This window comes from Aythya marila, assembly GCF_965140915.1.
Source record: "Aythya marila genome assembly, chromosome: 6".
NCBI lineage: Eukaryota > Metazoa > Chordata > Aves > Anseriformes > Anatidae > Aythya > Aythya marila.
The window spans coordinates 12,927,549-12,940,905 of NC_139047.1; the positions used below are offsets into that span (position 1 = coordinate 12,927,549).

Genomic DNA, 13,357 nt, shown 5'->3' on the forward strand with positions numbered 1-13,357 from the left:
ATCTGGCAGCTATGTTACTGACAGAGAAGGAGGCTTAAACTTTCCTCTGCATGTCACAGGGGAAGGTAGAGAGGGAGCGCTGCTTGCTGGCTGCTGGACGGACTCCCACGCAGAGCAGCCGCTGCTCATGGTGAGACCTCAGCCTTGCTGGGCCAGGGAGGAAATCCAGAAAGCAGAGCTGTGAGTGGGGGGAAAGCAGGCGACATCCTAAAGCTGTGATCGTCTAAGAATATTAACTGATCCTGGCTTTGCAACTGCCAAAAAATGATGCTCGAGAAACGTGGCGCCAGGAATCCTGAAGTCACTTCTGTAGCCTTGGAAAATGCAGCTGCTTTGGGATGTCAGCCCGCGACGGCTGTTATTATCCACTGTGCAGAGCAGAGCTTCTGTTGGGAGCTCTTACAAAGGCCATCAGTCTTCACAAATAGTGGCTGTTTTTATCACCTGGCAGTAATGACACTCTCTGGTCCCCTTAATATCTGAGCACAGTCCCAAAGTGTGGCTGGGAAACTCGTCTCGGGCTTGGCCCCGCGCAGGGGAACAGCTTGCAATTTTCTGCCAAGGTAGCTGTAACCTGTGTGGAGACGGGCAGGGCTGGTGTAATAAAAGCCTCTTGGACAGACTCAGCCTCCTGCAGGTTTGTTTCAGCTGCTCGTCAGGGAGCAGAGCAGCACATTGCAGCATGCTTCAGCGGCTAAACCCGGCTGGTGCCCGGGGGGATGCACGGCCACCCGCTGCTGGGACCAGTGCGTCCAGACCCCTGCCAGGGACGGGGTCAGTGGTGGTGGGTGCTGGCATCTCCCAGCCAACCCACATCCCTGCATGGCCCTGGGTGGTGTTACAGACCTGAAGTGCTGGTTGCTTGACACCATGGAAGCATTTTGTGACCTTGAGTTGGAGGTGTGTGTGTGTGGAGGGCTCTTGCTGAGACATCGGTGGTCAAGGTGGTTTTCATAGCATTCAGAAAATGTGTTCGGTTCCTCTCGCAAATGTTCAAACATCTTTAAAGTGTCTGTGGTGCCAAGCTGCTTCTCTCCCTGCTTTAAGAGAAAATAAGCTTGCTATAAGAAAAGAAGCCACAAAAAGCACAGCAAGCCCGAAGTTAACAGTGAGCAGACCGAAAATAAATTAATGCCAGAAAAATTTCAGCTGCCCCTCCAAAGTACTGCATCTCATGGCAAAGGGTCCAGGGAAAGATGGGAGAACAGATGGGTTAGTGCATCTTTGTGGCCTCTCTGTAGTGGAGATGAAGCCTGGATGGGTCCCCCTCCACTTGCTGAGCCTGCGGTGGGGACTTCCAGCCCCCAAAGTGGACAGTCCCCAAAACAGTGGTAAATCCTCAGTGCCCTGAGGATTTGCCCAAAGCCTTGTTGAGAAGGATGGGGTGGGCAGTGGGTCTGTCCCCTTTGCGTTTGTCCATCTCTTTGGTGCCACATGGGTGGAGGAGAGGGAGGGGAGCGGTGCTGCTGCGCCACGCAGCTCACGTTGGGCAGCCTCAGTGAGGGAAACAGGCAGCGAGCAGTGAGTTTCTCTTTGTAGCAGATAATAGTCAAAACAGCTTGAAAACTATTCATAATGAGAGCTTTGAGAACAGCCGATGCTACACTCACACATGGCGAATACTGTCATTAAGAGCTCTGTGGATGACAGTCCCAGCAGTTCATTATCCCCCGTCACTGCTTGGGGAGGGTGCTGGAGGAGAAAGAGGTGTGAGTTGTTTTTTTTTTTTTTTTTTTAATAAGGCTTTTTTCTAAATTAATTTCCACCGTAAAGTCATGCAACAAAGGGGCACTGTAAAGGAGCCTCCGTGGAGGCTTTGTTCCTGCGGTGGGCCAGAGCCCCTGCAGGTACATGCACGGGGAGGAGGCTCGGGGGGACAAGCTGCTTGCCGTGCTGCTCCTGCTGCCGGCTGAATTGGCATGGACCCCATCTGGGTGGGATGGGGGAGCCAGGAGGCCGTGGTTTGTAATCAGCCTCCTCATTTAAAAGAGACACGTTTGTTTTTTCCAGGGACAGGATTATGGTTGGGTCTGACTGCAGGGTTGCTCTGGTTTTGGAAAAAGAGCTGGTGACCTCAGCCTGGCAGACACTGGGGGTGATGGAAGAGGCGTTCCCGGCCACTGGGCGGCTTCCTGGCCGGGCACAGCGGCTGCGCCCTCATCCAGCCTCAGTTCCTCTGGGCATCCCTCAGGTGCCGCAGGAAAACATGGATGAGAATCGGTCACGCTTGCAAAAATGTTGTTCTGACCTGCCAAATTGTCCAGGCAGCTGCAATGAGGCACTGTCACTGCTTGGCTCGCTCCATGCCGTGTGGTTTATCGGAGTTATCTGCACTTCAGCTCGAGTATCTGGGGGAATCATCACAACTTATTCCCCAGCCAGGCTCCTGAATCTCTTCAATTCAAGCAGCATTGCTGCCTTCACCACCTTGTCATTATCCCGAGGCTGATAACCTCAGGCACAGGTGTTCATTTTTAAAGTCACTGAGCAGTGTCCTGCTTTTCACACTGCTGGGATCAGAAGTACAAGGCACCGCAGCCCTTCCCGTCCTCCAGAACCACCCGCTGAACCCAGCTGACTATTTCTAATCCCGAAGTCAGCGGCGATAACTTCTTCCTTTGAAAACAACAAAGGCTATTTTTGAAACACCGCCCGAGTGGGGCCCGTCACTCACTCATCCTGCACGGGGCCAGGTGAGGATGCTCCTTGCTGGCATGTCCTGCTCCTGGCCCTGCGGGGCTGGGGCCAGATGTACCCCGGTGCACAGCGAGGGCACGCTGCAGGAAGGGCTTGGTGCTGCTGCCTCTGCCTGTGGCTGCTCCATCCTCTACCGAGCCCCCGGCCGTTCAGGGCGCGTTGCTGCAGGAGCCGGGCCAGCAGCTGTGTCCTGCTCAAATTCAGGAACATGAGGGCTGCCAGCACGGCTTCTCCTTTCCAGGAGCCTCACCGAGCCAGGGCTGGGCTCCTCTTCCTGCTCCTCCCTCCCCAGACCAAACCAAACCCCATATTTAGCTACTTCTGCAGTAAATCGCTGCCAGTGTGTCAGGAAGGGGTGCAACAAACCCCTCTGTGCCACGAACCCACAGGGAAGCATCCTCTGCCCACCCCAGAAGAGCCGCCCTGCTGACGGGCAGCCAGGCGGGCGTGGGATGGGGACAGGCATCCCCTGGAAGCACCAGGCCTGGCTTCCGCCCTGTTTGCAGGATGCCTCCTCGTCCAAGCAAACAAATAACTCGATAAATAAAAATGGCTGGGTGAGACGTCGCGGCAGGGCGCCAGGCCCAGCCCAGCCAGTTCATTTGCAGCCCTTGTTAATTGGGGCTGACCTTTGCTCACATTTCTACCACGAGCACGTCCAAAACAAGGCAGACATTTAACTTTGTTTTGCGCGATGTTACTCTAATGTGGCTTTTTGTGCATAGCTCTCTCTTTTATGGTAATCAAATGTACTGCCAACTTTTCTCTCGCTATGTACACCAGCGAAGGGAACCAGATGCTTCTTGTTTTCCTCTGAAATGTAGCTGAAGGTTGGTTTTTGTTCAGCGTTTGGAGGGCTGGCTCGCGGGCGGTGTTCCCTAGCGCCGGCACTCCTCGCACCCTTTCCCGGCTCCCAGCTGCAGTCCCTGCTCGGCGCAGCCCTCGTCCCGCCCCGCCGTGCCTGCTTGGGGCCACTGGGAGTCAGAGATGGGCTGGCACCTGTCCCAACATCTTGTCTGTCTGTCTGTCCGTCTGTCTGTCTGACCCCTCGCTCAAGCACGCTCTGCAGTAAGACACCTACTGCGCTCTCCTGGGGGAGATCATCAAAAATACCCCTGCGATCTGCGCTTTTTTGGCAATTTTTAATCATTTCCCTGCTCTACCTCCAGCCCTACTGCTGCTGCTATTTTTGTAATGGCTTCTCTGCTTTCAAGTCCTTATCTTCTTTAGCTTTCCCTCTGGTTCTCACTCTTTATGCCCTAAAATCTTTTCATCACCTTTTTTTTTATTTTTTTTTCTCTCTTTGAGTCTGATTGGGCTTTATTTCTTCTCCTCTGCCAGATTTATGTGAGTTGTCAAGTCCCGCAGCCGTTTGTCTCTGCCTGATGACAGACTTGCCTTTCCCCCCCCAAATCAGATTCATGGCTGTTCCTAAGGTCCTTTAATATTTTAATGCTCGGACCATAAATTTCATTTTCTTTAAGCCTCAATCCTTCCACAGGACTTGCAGAGGCTGGATCGGCGGCTGCGCCCCCCGCCCCCGGCACGGTTTGCAGCTTTGCCACATGCCCGGCTGTGCTGTGGATTTGCTCAGTGCAAAGTGTGAGGGAAACGTAGCATGAATTCACTTTCCACAAGCTCAGACAATTCTTCAAAACTTGACAGGAATTGACGCTTTTTTTCTTCAAAGCTGTGATTTGTTGTGGACTTGTTGTGCTTTTTATTAAAATGCTATCGCGGAGTGCTTAAAAAGGTTGGCTTTGCAGATCCCAACTTCCTTCTGTAATAAACGCAGCCGTGGCTTACAGCTTTTCCCTCTGATGTGTCAGCTGGGGACTCACTCTCCACCACAGACACAAGCAGACTACTTAAATCATCCTTATTTCTCTCTGAGGTAGGGATGCTTTGGCTCCCAGAAACTTTTCTCACCCCAAGTCAGCAAAGCCCCCTTGGCCAGCAGGGAAGGCCGTGAGGCTGCTGCAGAGCTGGATTGCCACTGCTGCAGTGTCCAGGGCACCCCGGCACCTTCAGCACGTTGCAGGTCACCTTGAAAATGTGAGGGTGCAGTGGCCACCCTGGGGGCTGTGGCAGGCAGGCCGCCTCTGGATCGCTGTGCCCAGGGGTCCTGTGCTGCCCAGGGGCATGACACTGGGGCTGCCAAGAGAGATGGGCTGGAAGCCAGGGCAGGGCTGCTCTCTGGATAAGCCCCAGGGAGCAGGAGGGCAGAAACAGTGCTAGAAGTCTTGACAGCCTCTGTACAGCAGTCAGTCAGTGCCGTCATTAAGCACGAGGTGGGCAGCTCCCCTGCGGGGGTGACAAAGCAGCCCCGCGCCACAGGCCAGGAGGGAGCCGATAGGAAATTACCAGCAGCATCTGGGAGAACCATTTCCTCTGGTTTTGTGACTGTTTAACCAAGGAAATGTGCGCAAAGTCTTTTGCAGCAAACAGTCCCGAGCGCGGAGCTGGCGTGTTGTGCTGTCCTCCACCCACTGCAGCAGCGCAAGGCAGCGGGGCAATATTTCTTCCCTGGGTTTTTGGCACCCAGGCCAAGTGTTTAATTCGGCTCTTTCCATCTCGGATATGAGTGTTGCAGCCGAGTTATGATACGGGAGCCTTGAGAGGAGTCATTCCCTCTCAACACATCAAGGATTAGTTATTTCCCTATTAAGCTGCTTTAGTCACGGGGCGCTTGCTGCCTCGAACACGTCGCTGTGTGGCGGGCACTGGCAGCGGACCCCGTGTGGCGGCTGCCAGGGAGCAGCGCTGGCCCTTCACCGCCTCCCCGGCTGCCTTCACGTGCGAGGTGGCCGCTTGTGCAACACAGGCACACATCGTGATGTGAGCCCTGCCCAGGGAGCTGCCTGCTGCTGTTCTGGGAGCCTGGCAGGAACGGGGCGCAGAGGCCAGAAGCCGTGTCAGGGAGGGAGGGGAGCTCCAGCCTTGGTCCTGTGTACCTGGAGGGGCAGTGCCCGGCCAGCCCCTGGTACTGCTCAGTGCCCTTGGACACCCAAGTGGCAGATTTGGAGAGGCAACGGAGCTCTTCACAGTGACAGAGGAGAGCGAGGCGACAGGAGGCTCTGTTTGCACCTGCCTGCAATTAATTAATTAAGAATCTACTCATTAGTGCAGCCCCATGGCTCCCCCTCACTGCCAAGCCCCCAGCTGTCCAGACAGCAAGCCATTATTTGAAAAGATTCTCTGCTAAAACAGAGAGCAAAGGCACAGCTAAAAGAAGGGGGAGAGCAGGGGTGAGGGTATGAATGAGGCTGCAATTGGCACTGGAGGACATGTGGCAGCGGCTGGACCCTCTTGGAGCAGGCTGAGAACGGTGAAACAGGAGCCTGTGCCACTGCCTGACCACCCTCTGGGTGAAGAACCCTTCCTTAACATCCACCCTGAACTTTCCCTGTCATAACTTCATGCCATTCCTTCAGGTCCTATTGCTGGTCACTAGAGAGCAGAGCTCAGCGCCTGCCCCTCCGCTCCCCTCGTGAGGGAGCTGCAGGCCGCCATGAGGCCTCCCCTCAGCCTGCTCTGCTCGGGGCTGAGCAAACCAAGGGACCTCAGCCACTCCTCACACATCTTCCCCTCTGTAACTATCACCATCTTCTCTCACCCTTGGACCCTCCTTTTTATACTATGTCCTTTTATACTTTATGTCCTTTTTATACTGGGGTGCCCAAACCTGCACACAGTACTCAAGGCGAGGCTGCACCAGCAGTACCAGCAGTGAGCCAGCCCTCGTCCTGCTGTGCCGCTGATGGCTCTTGTGCCACATGAAGCTCCCTGACCTCCTGCCACCCCCAGGCACCCCTGCCTGTGCTGGAAGCATGGTGGGTGGAAAACAGCCCCCGGCCCCTCCTCACCCTGCCAGCTGGGGCCCCATGGGGGATCCCAGCTCCTGCCGAACCCCTTGGAGATGTCATTGGTGTGGAGCGGCTCCATGCCTGCCCCTGGTGCCGGGCAGCAGCTGTGGCCCCGCTCTCTGGCTTCAGCCCCAGCCCCAGCCCTGCGCCGCCCGGCTCCCCGCCGCCTGCTCTCCCCCTCCTCGTGCTGGCAGAGGCACGTCTCCTGTTGGGGAGATTTACGGGCGGCGTTAGGGCAAGACAGGTCTGACACTGATTGAGTCACTTATCAGCCGCTGCATCCCACTGACATCCCTGACAGCCGCTCCCCCAGGTACCGATCCGCACACCGGCACTTTATTCCGGGTGAGGAGGAGCTGTCAGGGCTGCAGCTACACCGCCACCTCCATCGAAGCTGCCAGCCGCCCACCCTTCGTCGCTTTAGGAGCCTCTTTAGCGTGTGTGCACTTTGGGAGGGGAGCACGGCTTTGGGAAGGTGCCCCGAGGCTGGCAGGAAGGAGACGGGGACAGAGCGGGTGCTTTGAGCCTCCCCAGCCCCACATGCAGCCCACACCACATCTGATGTGGTGTTTCCTACAGAAACAGCAGCCTCCGTGCCCTCCCTGGCTCTGGGGAGGAGAGGCCGTGTCATGGGGAGGATGTGTGTGGCTGCGGGGTGACGGGCAGCCCAGGGCCATGCACCTCCAGCAGTGCTGTGGTTTCCCAGGGGTTTCAGGCTGCCCAAAGCTCTCGGTTTGGTTTTCTTGTTGTTCTTCTTCCATAAACAAAAAAAAGCCACTGAGACATAATCTCTACCATAATGTTTATTAAATAGTAATTTTAAAAGGTTTTTATACAAATCATATAAACACAGTTTGATTTTTTCTTTTTTTTTTTTTTTTTTTTTCTTTTTTTTTTTACACCGAAGAATCACAGTAAAAGCTCTTTAAGTCCATAAGTCCTGGCTCAGCCAGTGAACGGTCAAACACCTTGAACTGCAAACCTTGGAGAAGTTCCATTTCTGCATATAATTTCTTAATGCTTTAATTCCCATGCTCAGCCCCAGCACCTTCCCACAAAATGAAATCACTCTGCGCTGCAGCCCGCCTGCTGGCCACACGTCCTCCCCATCAGAAGGGTGTGGAGGCAGTGGCCCATTTCAGCAAAGGCATTAACACTGATTTCTTTTTATTTTTTTCTTCTTCTGAATTTTACAAAGGGAATTGAGATCAGCAAACCTAATATATTTGCAGAGGAGGATGCAATGAGTTGAATGCACTGATGACCTTTTTTTTTTTTTCCCTGTTGAAGTTACAATCAAACACAGTTTTCTGTAGTAGAACAGTAAAGCACCCAGCAGAGGTAAGTGAGGTATCGGCTTTGCAGCATTATCGGCCTGCTCCTGCCCAGCAAGTGCACGCGTGGTCCCTGCACCACCTGCCAGGGGCCAGCGGGACCTACGGGGCGGCCGCTTCCAGCCCCGTGCGCAGCTTCCCCAGGCCCACGCCAAGGTAGCGCCAGGACCAGCCGTGCTCTCCTGCCCCGGATCAAGAGATACAGCAACACGAGTCAGTCCCACGGAATAAGTCACGTACACGATACATACAGAGAATCCACGTGCGTGTGCAAACACACTATTTCTGAATATATGTATATACGAACTCTTCTCTCTGTACGCCTACTAGACACCATAACGTTACCTTTTTACTTATATATTTTCACCTATTGTTTGCCTAAGTTGACTTTTCTACTGTATGGTCCTTTTCCATTCATCCTTCCCCTTTCCTGTGATTTGAAGGGGATAAAACCATCAAGCAGCAGCAATCCAGCTTTGAAATGGTCTGGTACATTTCCTCTGACTGCCCACATTCCTTCCGCATAGCAAAACACTCGTGGAATTTGTACATGAAGAATGCCGGAAGAAATAAGGTGACTCGAGAGGAGAATCTGAGATAGGCTTACTGCCATTCCTGTCGGGCACACAGTGTGAATTAAAAAAATAAAGGACCATGTGTGTGTCTGAGTCAGTGTGTGAGTATGAAATGTGGATGTCTGGCTGACACAGCTGCTAGCATCTGCTTCACCAGTAAAACATGCATACTTCTTAGAGTGGGTAAGTCTTTTTTTCCCCCCTAAAAACTTACTGTCTGATGGAGCTTTTCATGAAACACTAGACAAATGTTTCTATTCCCACAGCAGCAAGGAGCATCTGTGGCACTGTCCGTGCTCATCTCCCCTCCAGATGTTGCTTGTCTCCCCGAACACCTGGCCTGCTGCAGGATGTGTTTGCAGGGACTCTGTAAACTGAGCTTTGCAGCACATCACACCTACAGTGCTCTGCAGTTAGTAAGGAGAAAAAAAAGCCATCCCCAACCCATAATATCATGCTAGGCAAAATGTAAAACCAGGACGTTACAGGTATTTCTGAAGAGCTTTTGAAAAAACAAATCCAGCATGCTGGAAAAGTTTCTTCCTTACGTATGTGCAAGCTGATATGGGCGATCCATCTGTACTAACCTGGAAATGAAGGCATTCATTGGTTTGGGGCCCAGCATTTGAACTCCTTTTCTCCATTAGCTTGTTTTCCAAGCATTCCTCTCCACAGCACAGCTGGGTGGGGAGGTGTCAGCTGTGGACGATGTAGCCAGACCACTTGAAAGTAGAAGGACCAGGCTCCTCAGCCAGGCTGCGCCCAGCATCGAGCCATGAAGAACAGCATCTTGCCGGGGAAGGATGAAGACCTCACTTGTTGTTCGATACAGCACTGATCATCAGATGGAGGAAAAATACTTCTTCTAAGGCACTTGTTTAAACTAAGACAAAACACAGCTCAGAAATAAAACTTCACGTTTTTGCTACTGACCAGGAGTGGCGCCGCTCTACTCCGAAGGGGATGAGAAGATGGCAGCAATTTGGTCCATAGGTGCTGGCAGTGCCAGCTGGTGCCCTGCAGCCCCGGGGAGCAGGAGGCACACGGCAGGGCACCCTGGGGTGGCGGGCACAGCTCTGGCCTCTGTTACCCTTCATCTTCCCTTCCTGGCACCTGTGGGAGGCCTTGGTGCCGTGCCTCGAGTCCAAGCCCCAGCAAAGCCCCCTTCTGAATGCCTGAGCGCAGGGAACCTGGCAGACTTTGTCTTTTGTTTGCTGCAATTTTCTCATTATAACAAAAATAAAAAATAATAATAAAATTAAAAAAAAAAAAGGAAAAGAAAAAAGGAAAGGAAAAAGGGCAGGATCAAGAAGGGTGGGAGATTCAAAGAAGGGCCTTCCTGATGAAGGCCTCGGCTGTTTCAATCCAAGATTTGGATTTAATAAATGGCTCTTATTCACAAATCACTTTAAGGCTCTTCAGCTTCTCTCAAAGAGGTGCTTCTACACATAGGGTTCCTTTCTATTTTATTTCTTAATGACTTAGAAAGCGCTGTTGTTACCATTGACACCAAACCCAGCATCCTATCTCTCCCCCCTGCCAGGAGAAGGAAAGTGAAAGGTAACAACAGGCTCTTACATGCAGGACTGGAAACTGCAGCTTCCTGGGTTTTGTATGAAGTGCACAAATCCTACGGCCAAACCAGTATCTGGACAGGGTCTAAAATGGACAGGGTCTCTGTGTGCGTGTGTGTGTGTCATTTCTAAAGACAGGGCGGCTGAAGAAAGCCCTCAGCCTTCTCAGCAACTCATCAGAGAAAGGAAGTGGAAAATAACGATCGACAACTAGTTTCTCACATCCAAAAGGAAAACCAGCCTCCCTCACCATGTCTCAGCCACTCACATCAGCAGAAAATGAAGATGAACCAACAAACAAGGGTCTTGGTGCCCCTTTGCCCGGCACAGTCCGGTTTGCTGGGACGCCCGCTCGGTCCTGGTGGAGCGCGACCCGCTGGCGGGACCTGGCGGTGGGAGCAGTGCCTCCCCTCGCACCTCCCACGCCGCTCGTTTCCCATTATGGCATTCAGTTCCCATAGAAAACAGCAAAAAAAGTAACCCCCTGCCAGCCCACCTCACCAGGCGCAATGCCAAGGGTGATCCCCAGGGCACCCCTCAGGCCTCTGAGCAGCACTTCTGGTGGTTCATCTTGACCTTGTGCTTGATGCCATCGTACAGCTCAAAGTTGTAGTTCTCCAGCGTGGTGGAGCTCCGCGAGGACAGCCCTGCGTACGAGCACGTGCAGTAGAGCAGCAGACCGGCACAGATGGCCCCAAGGAGGACGCCGAGGGAGCTCATGGCTATGATGGTCACCAGGATCGGATCCAGGGTGTAGAGCCAGCTTTTTTCTTTGTCCAGCTTCGGGGTTCCTGGAGAGTTAGTAGAGAACAGTGTGTCGTTCCTATCCGATCCAAAGTAATCTGCAGTGGAATGGGCACTTATTATCCAGGGATCATTTTTTTTTTTTTCACCTTGAATCATTTCTCATTTGGAGCTGTGAAGGCCTCACAAGATCATATGATGGCTCTTGGCAGGGCTCTCTAACCCAGGTTCAGAATTACTATGAAGCAACTAAATGCCAAGTTAAGCTCCCTAATTCTGTTTTACACCTCAGGCTATGTTAATGGCATGCTAGCATTTTACACCCACTGAAACTCTGGCCGCTCAAATGGGTTCAAAACTATGGCAACAACCTGTCACAGATCCCAGACTTAATTTTCTCCATTTACAAGTCAAAATGCCACACAAGCAGCAATTAATGCTTGAAAGATCAGTTCCACTTGTCCTAACACAAATACAATATATTGACTTTGCAAGGTTGCTTGCTGTTGAAAAAGGAAAACAAGAAAAGAAAACTAATGTCTTTGTCCAGACACTAAGCCACCACTTCAGTGCATGTTCTCAAGCATGGTCTAGCTCCTAAACCTCATTAACGCTGAGGTTTGTGAGTAACCATAGCATCTAATACTGTAACACAAGCTCCCCCAGATAAATAGCCCATGTGGCTTTTGAGTACCAACCGGTATCGTCGTTGTCTTCAAAGTCCTGCTCAGGGATCGGAAAGTCATCCTCCATTCTTGGGAAGTTCACTAGAACAACAAAATGGGAAGCACTGTTTGTTTAAAGAGGCCTTTTGGGGGCATTATCGCCAATGGTCATCGGACTATGGGGCTGGCCAGAAGAAAACAATAGTTAAACTACTGCAAGGCTCTTCCTCACAGAAGGAGGGAGAGCTCTTCCTTTTCCTCCGTTGGCCAAAGTCAATGAGTATGTTTGTGCACTCAGGAGAATAGGACCTTCCTGCTACATCACATTTCACAACTGCCAAATGACCAGCTTTTAAGATGAAAAAAAAAAAGAAAATGAAGTAAAAGAAACCAGATAACCTGAATAGCACTAAAATATTGTCATTGGTGCCTACATAATGGCTATAATTCACTATTAACATGCTCAAGGGTATTATCCTTATAACTTTGAATAGGATCTTAGTGCCTATCATTACTTGCCACTAATGCTAGATCCATTTAGCACTCTCTACTTTTCATCTTTCTCCATACATCTTACTGGACACAGAGCTCCAATGACCCAGTTTCTCTTTGGGTTTCAGATAAATTCATAATAATTTGAGGAAGCCATGTATCATCATTACATGTTTTAATGCAAAAGCTGGTTGAAATGGGGAGAGTGGCAAATGGGTATCCACATCTAGGCATTTATGTTAACATCTCTCTGATCAAATTCCTTTTAGTGATGACATTTCTTTTTATTGTTCAGCACAGATCAAGCACTAGTAACCAAATGCACATGCTGTAATCTGAGAAAAAGCTATTTTTTTGTGTAGTCTTCCTAGCATTATCTCTATGTATAGCAACCACGTTTCTTTTCAGTTTTCCAAAAGAAAATGCCCTTTCATTTCGATCTGCTTAGATTTTTCAAAGCCGACTGTGACTCAGGGTGCTCAGCTGAGAAGGCACCTTCAACAGATCAGGAATGCAGAAAATCAGGGACTGCTAGAAAGCAGTAGAAGTCACATCCTTGAAATAGTTGTGGCTGAAAACCAAGGCTATTTTGTGTCTTGTATGGAAACAGCAAGAAGAGTTTTATGAGATTACTTAAAAACAACTAAACCCAAAGAACATAACTTGTTCCTAAAAAGCCATATGTGAAGAAATTATTTGAAACCATATAAAAGAGTACTTGCATGTATTTGCACAGAGCTTTAGGGCTGGGAAAGGCTTCCTGAATCATGAAATGCATTTTTTTTTGCTGTCATAGACAATGGTATGGGCCAATCCCTATCGGTGACATTTCCAGGTTTGCTCTGAGAGCAGGGTGGCTCTGCTGAGTGCCACGCTGCCCAAATCCCACCTCACTCTCTGGAACCCTGGTGGCCACCCCACCTCCACTTCAGCGTGGCAGCATCTTGAGCTGGAGGGGAAAAACATGCATCGCATCCACTGAACCATCTAGTATTTCACCCATCCCTGACCAGCTCCCTACCCTGGAAGTCTAAAGCTGCATTTTATTTACCTTAACTTGTATTGGCACCGTCCTGGAAGCTGTGGCAAGCAGCAGCAACCCAGGGCATGTCAGCCTTGGTTCACTGGGGACTCCCCACCAGAGACTGACAGCAATAATCCCCTGCACTGGTAGCTTCCCAAATACCCATTCTTGCAGAAGTGTCCTTTGCCCTCCTCACTCAAAGGATTAAGGGATTTCTTTGAATTTTCAAGTGAACCTGGCAACACGAACAGACAAAACACAGCACTTGCCCCTCCTGATGTTGAGCTTTGCATCTGGTGAGTCAAGGAATTAAGCGACTACGCTGCGGGTAGTTTGGTGAAGAAACATAGGTGCACAACGCAGGTTCTGTGAGCCCTCACTTTAGC

General features: G+C 51.2%; 1 protein-coding gene across 4 annotated transcripts in view; it reads right to left on the reverse strand.

Moving 5' to 3' along the window:
* Positions 1–7,290: 7,290 nt before the first annotated feature.
* NRP2 (neuropilin 2) overlaps positions 7,291–13,357 on the reverse strand; it is an 84,389-nt gene continuing 78,322 nt past the window's right edge. For 2 of the 4 annotated variants that reach the window (XM_082763255.1, XM_082763256.1), the window contains exons 16-17: positions 11,489–11,557; positions 7,291–10,888 (exon numbers count right to left, since the gene is read on the reverse strand). In XM_082763255.1, coding sequence (XP_082619381.1) covers positions 10,584–10,888; positions 11,489–11,557 — 374 coding nt within the window. In that variant the 3' untranslated portion in view covers positions 7,291–10,583. The remainder of the gene's footprint in view (positions 10,889–11,488; positions 11,558–13,357) is intronic. The other 2 variants (XM_082763257.1, XM_082763258.1) reach the window with 1 other exon arrangement.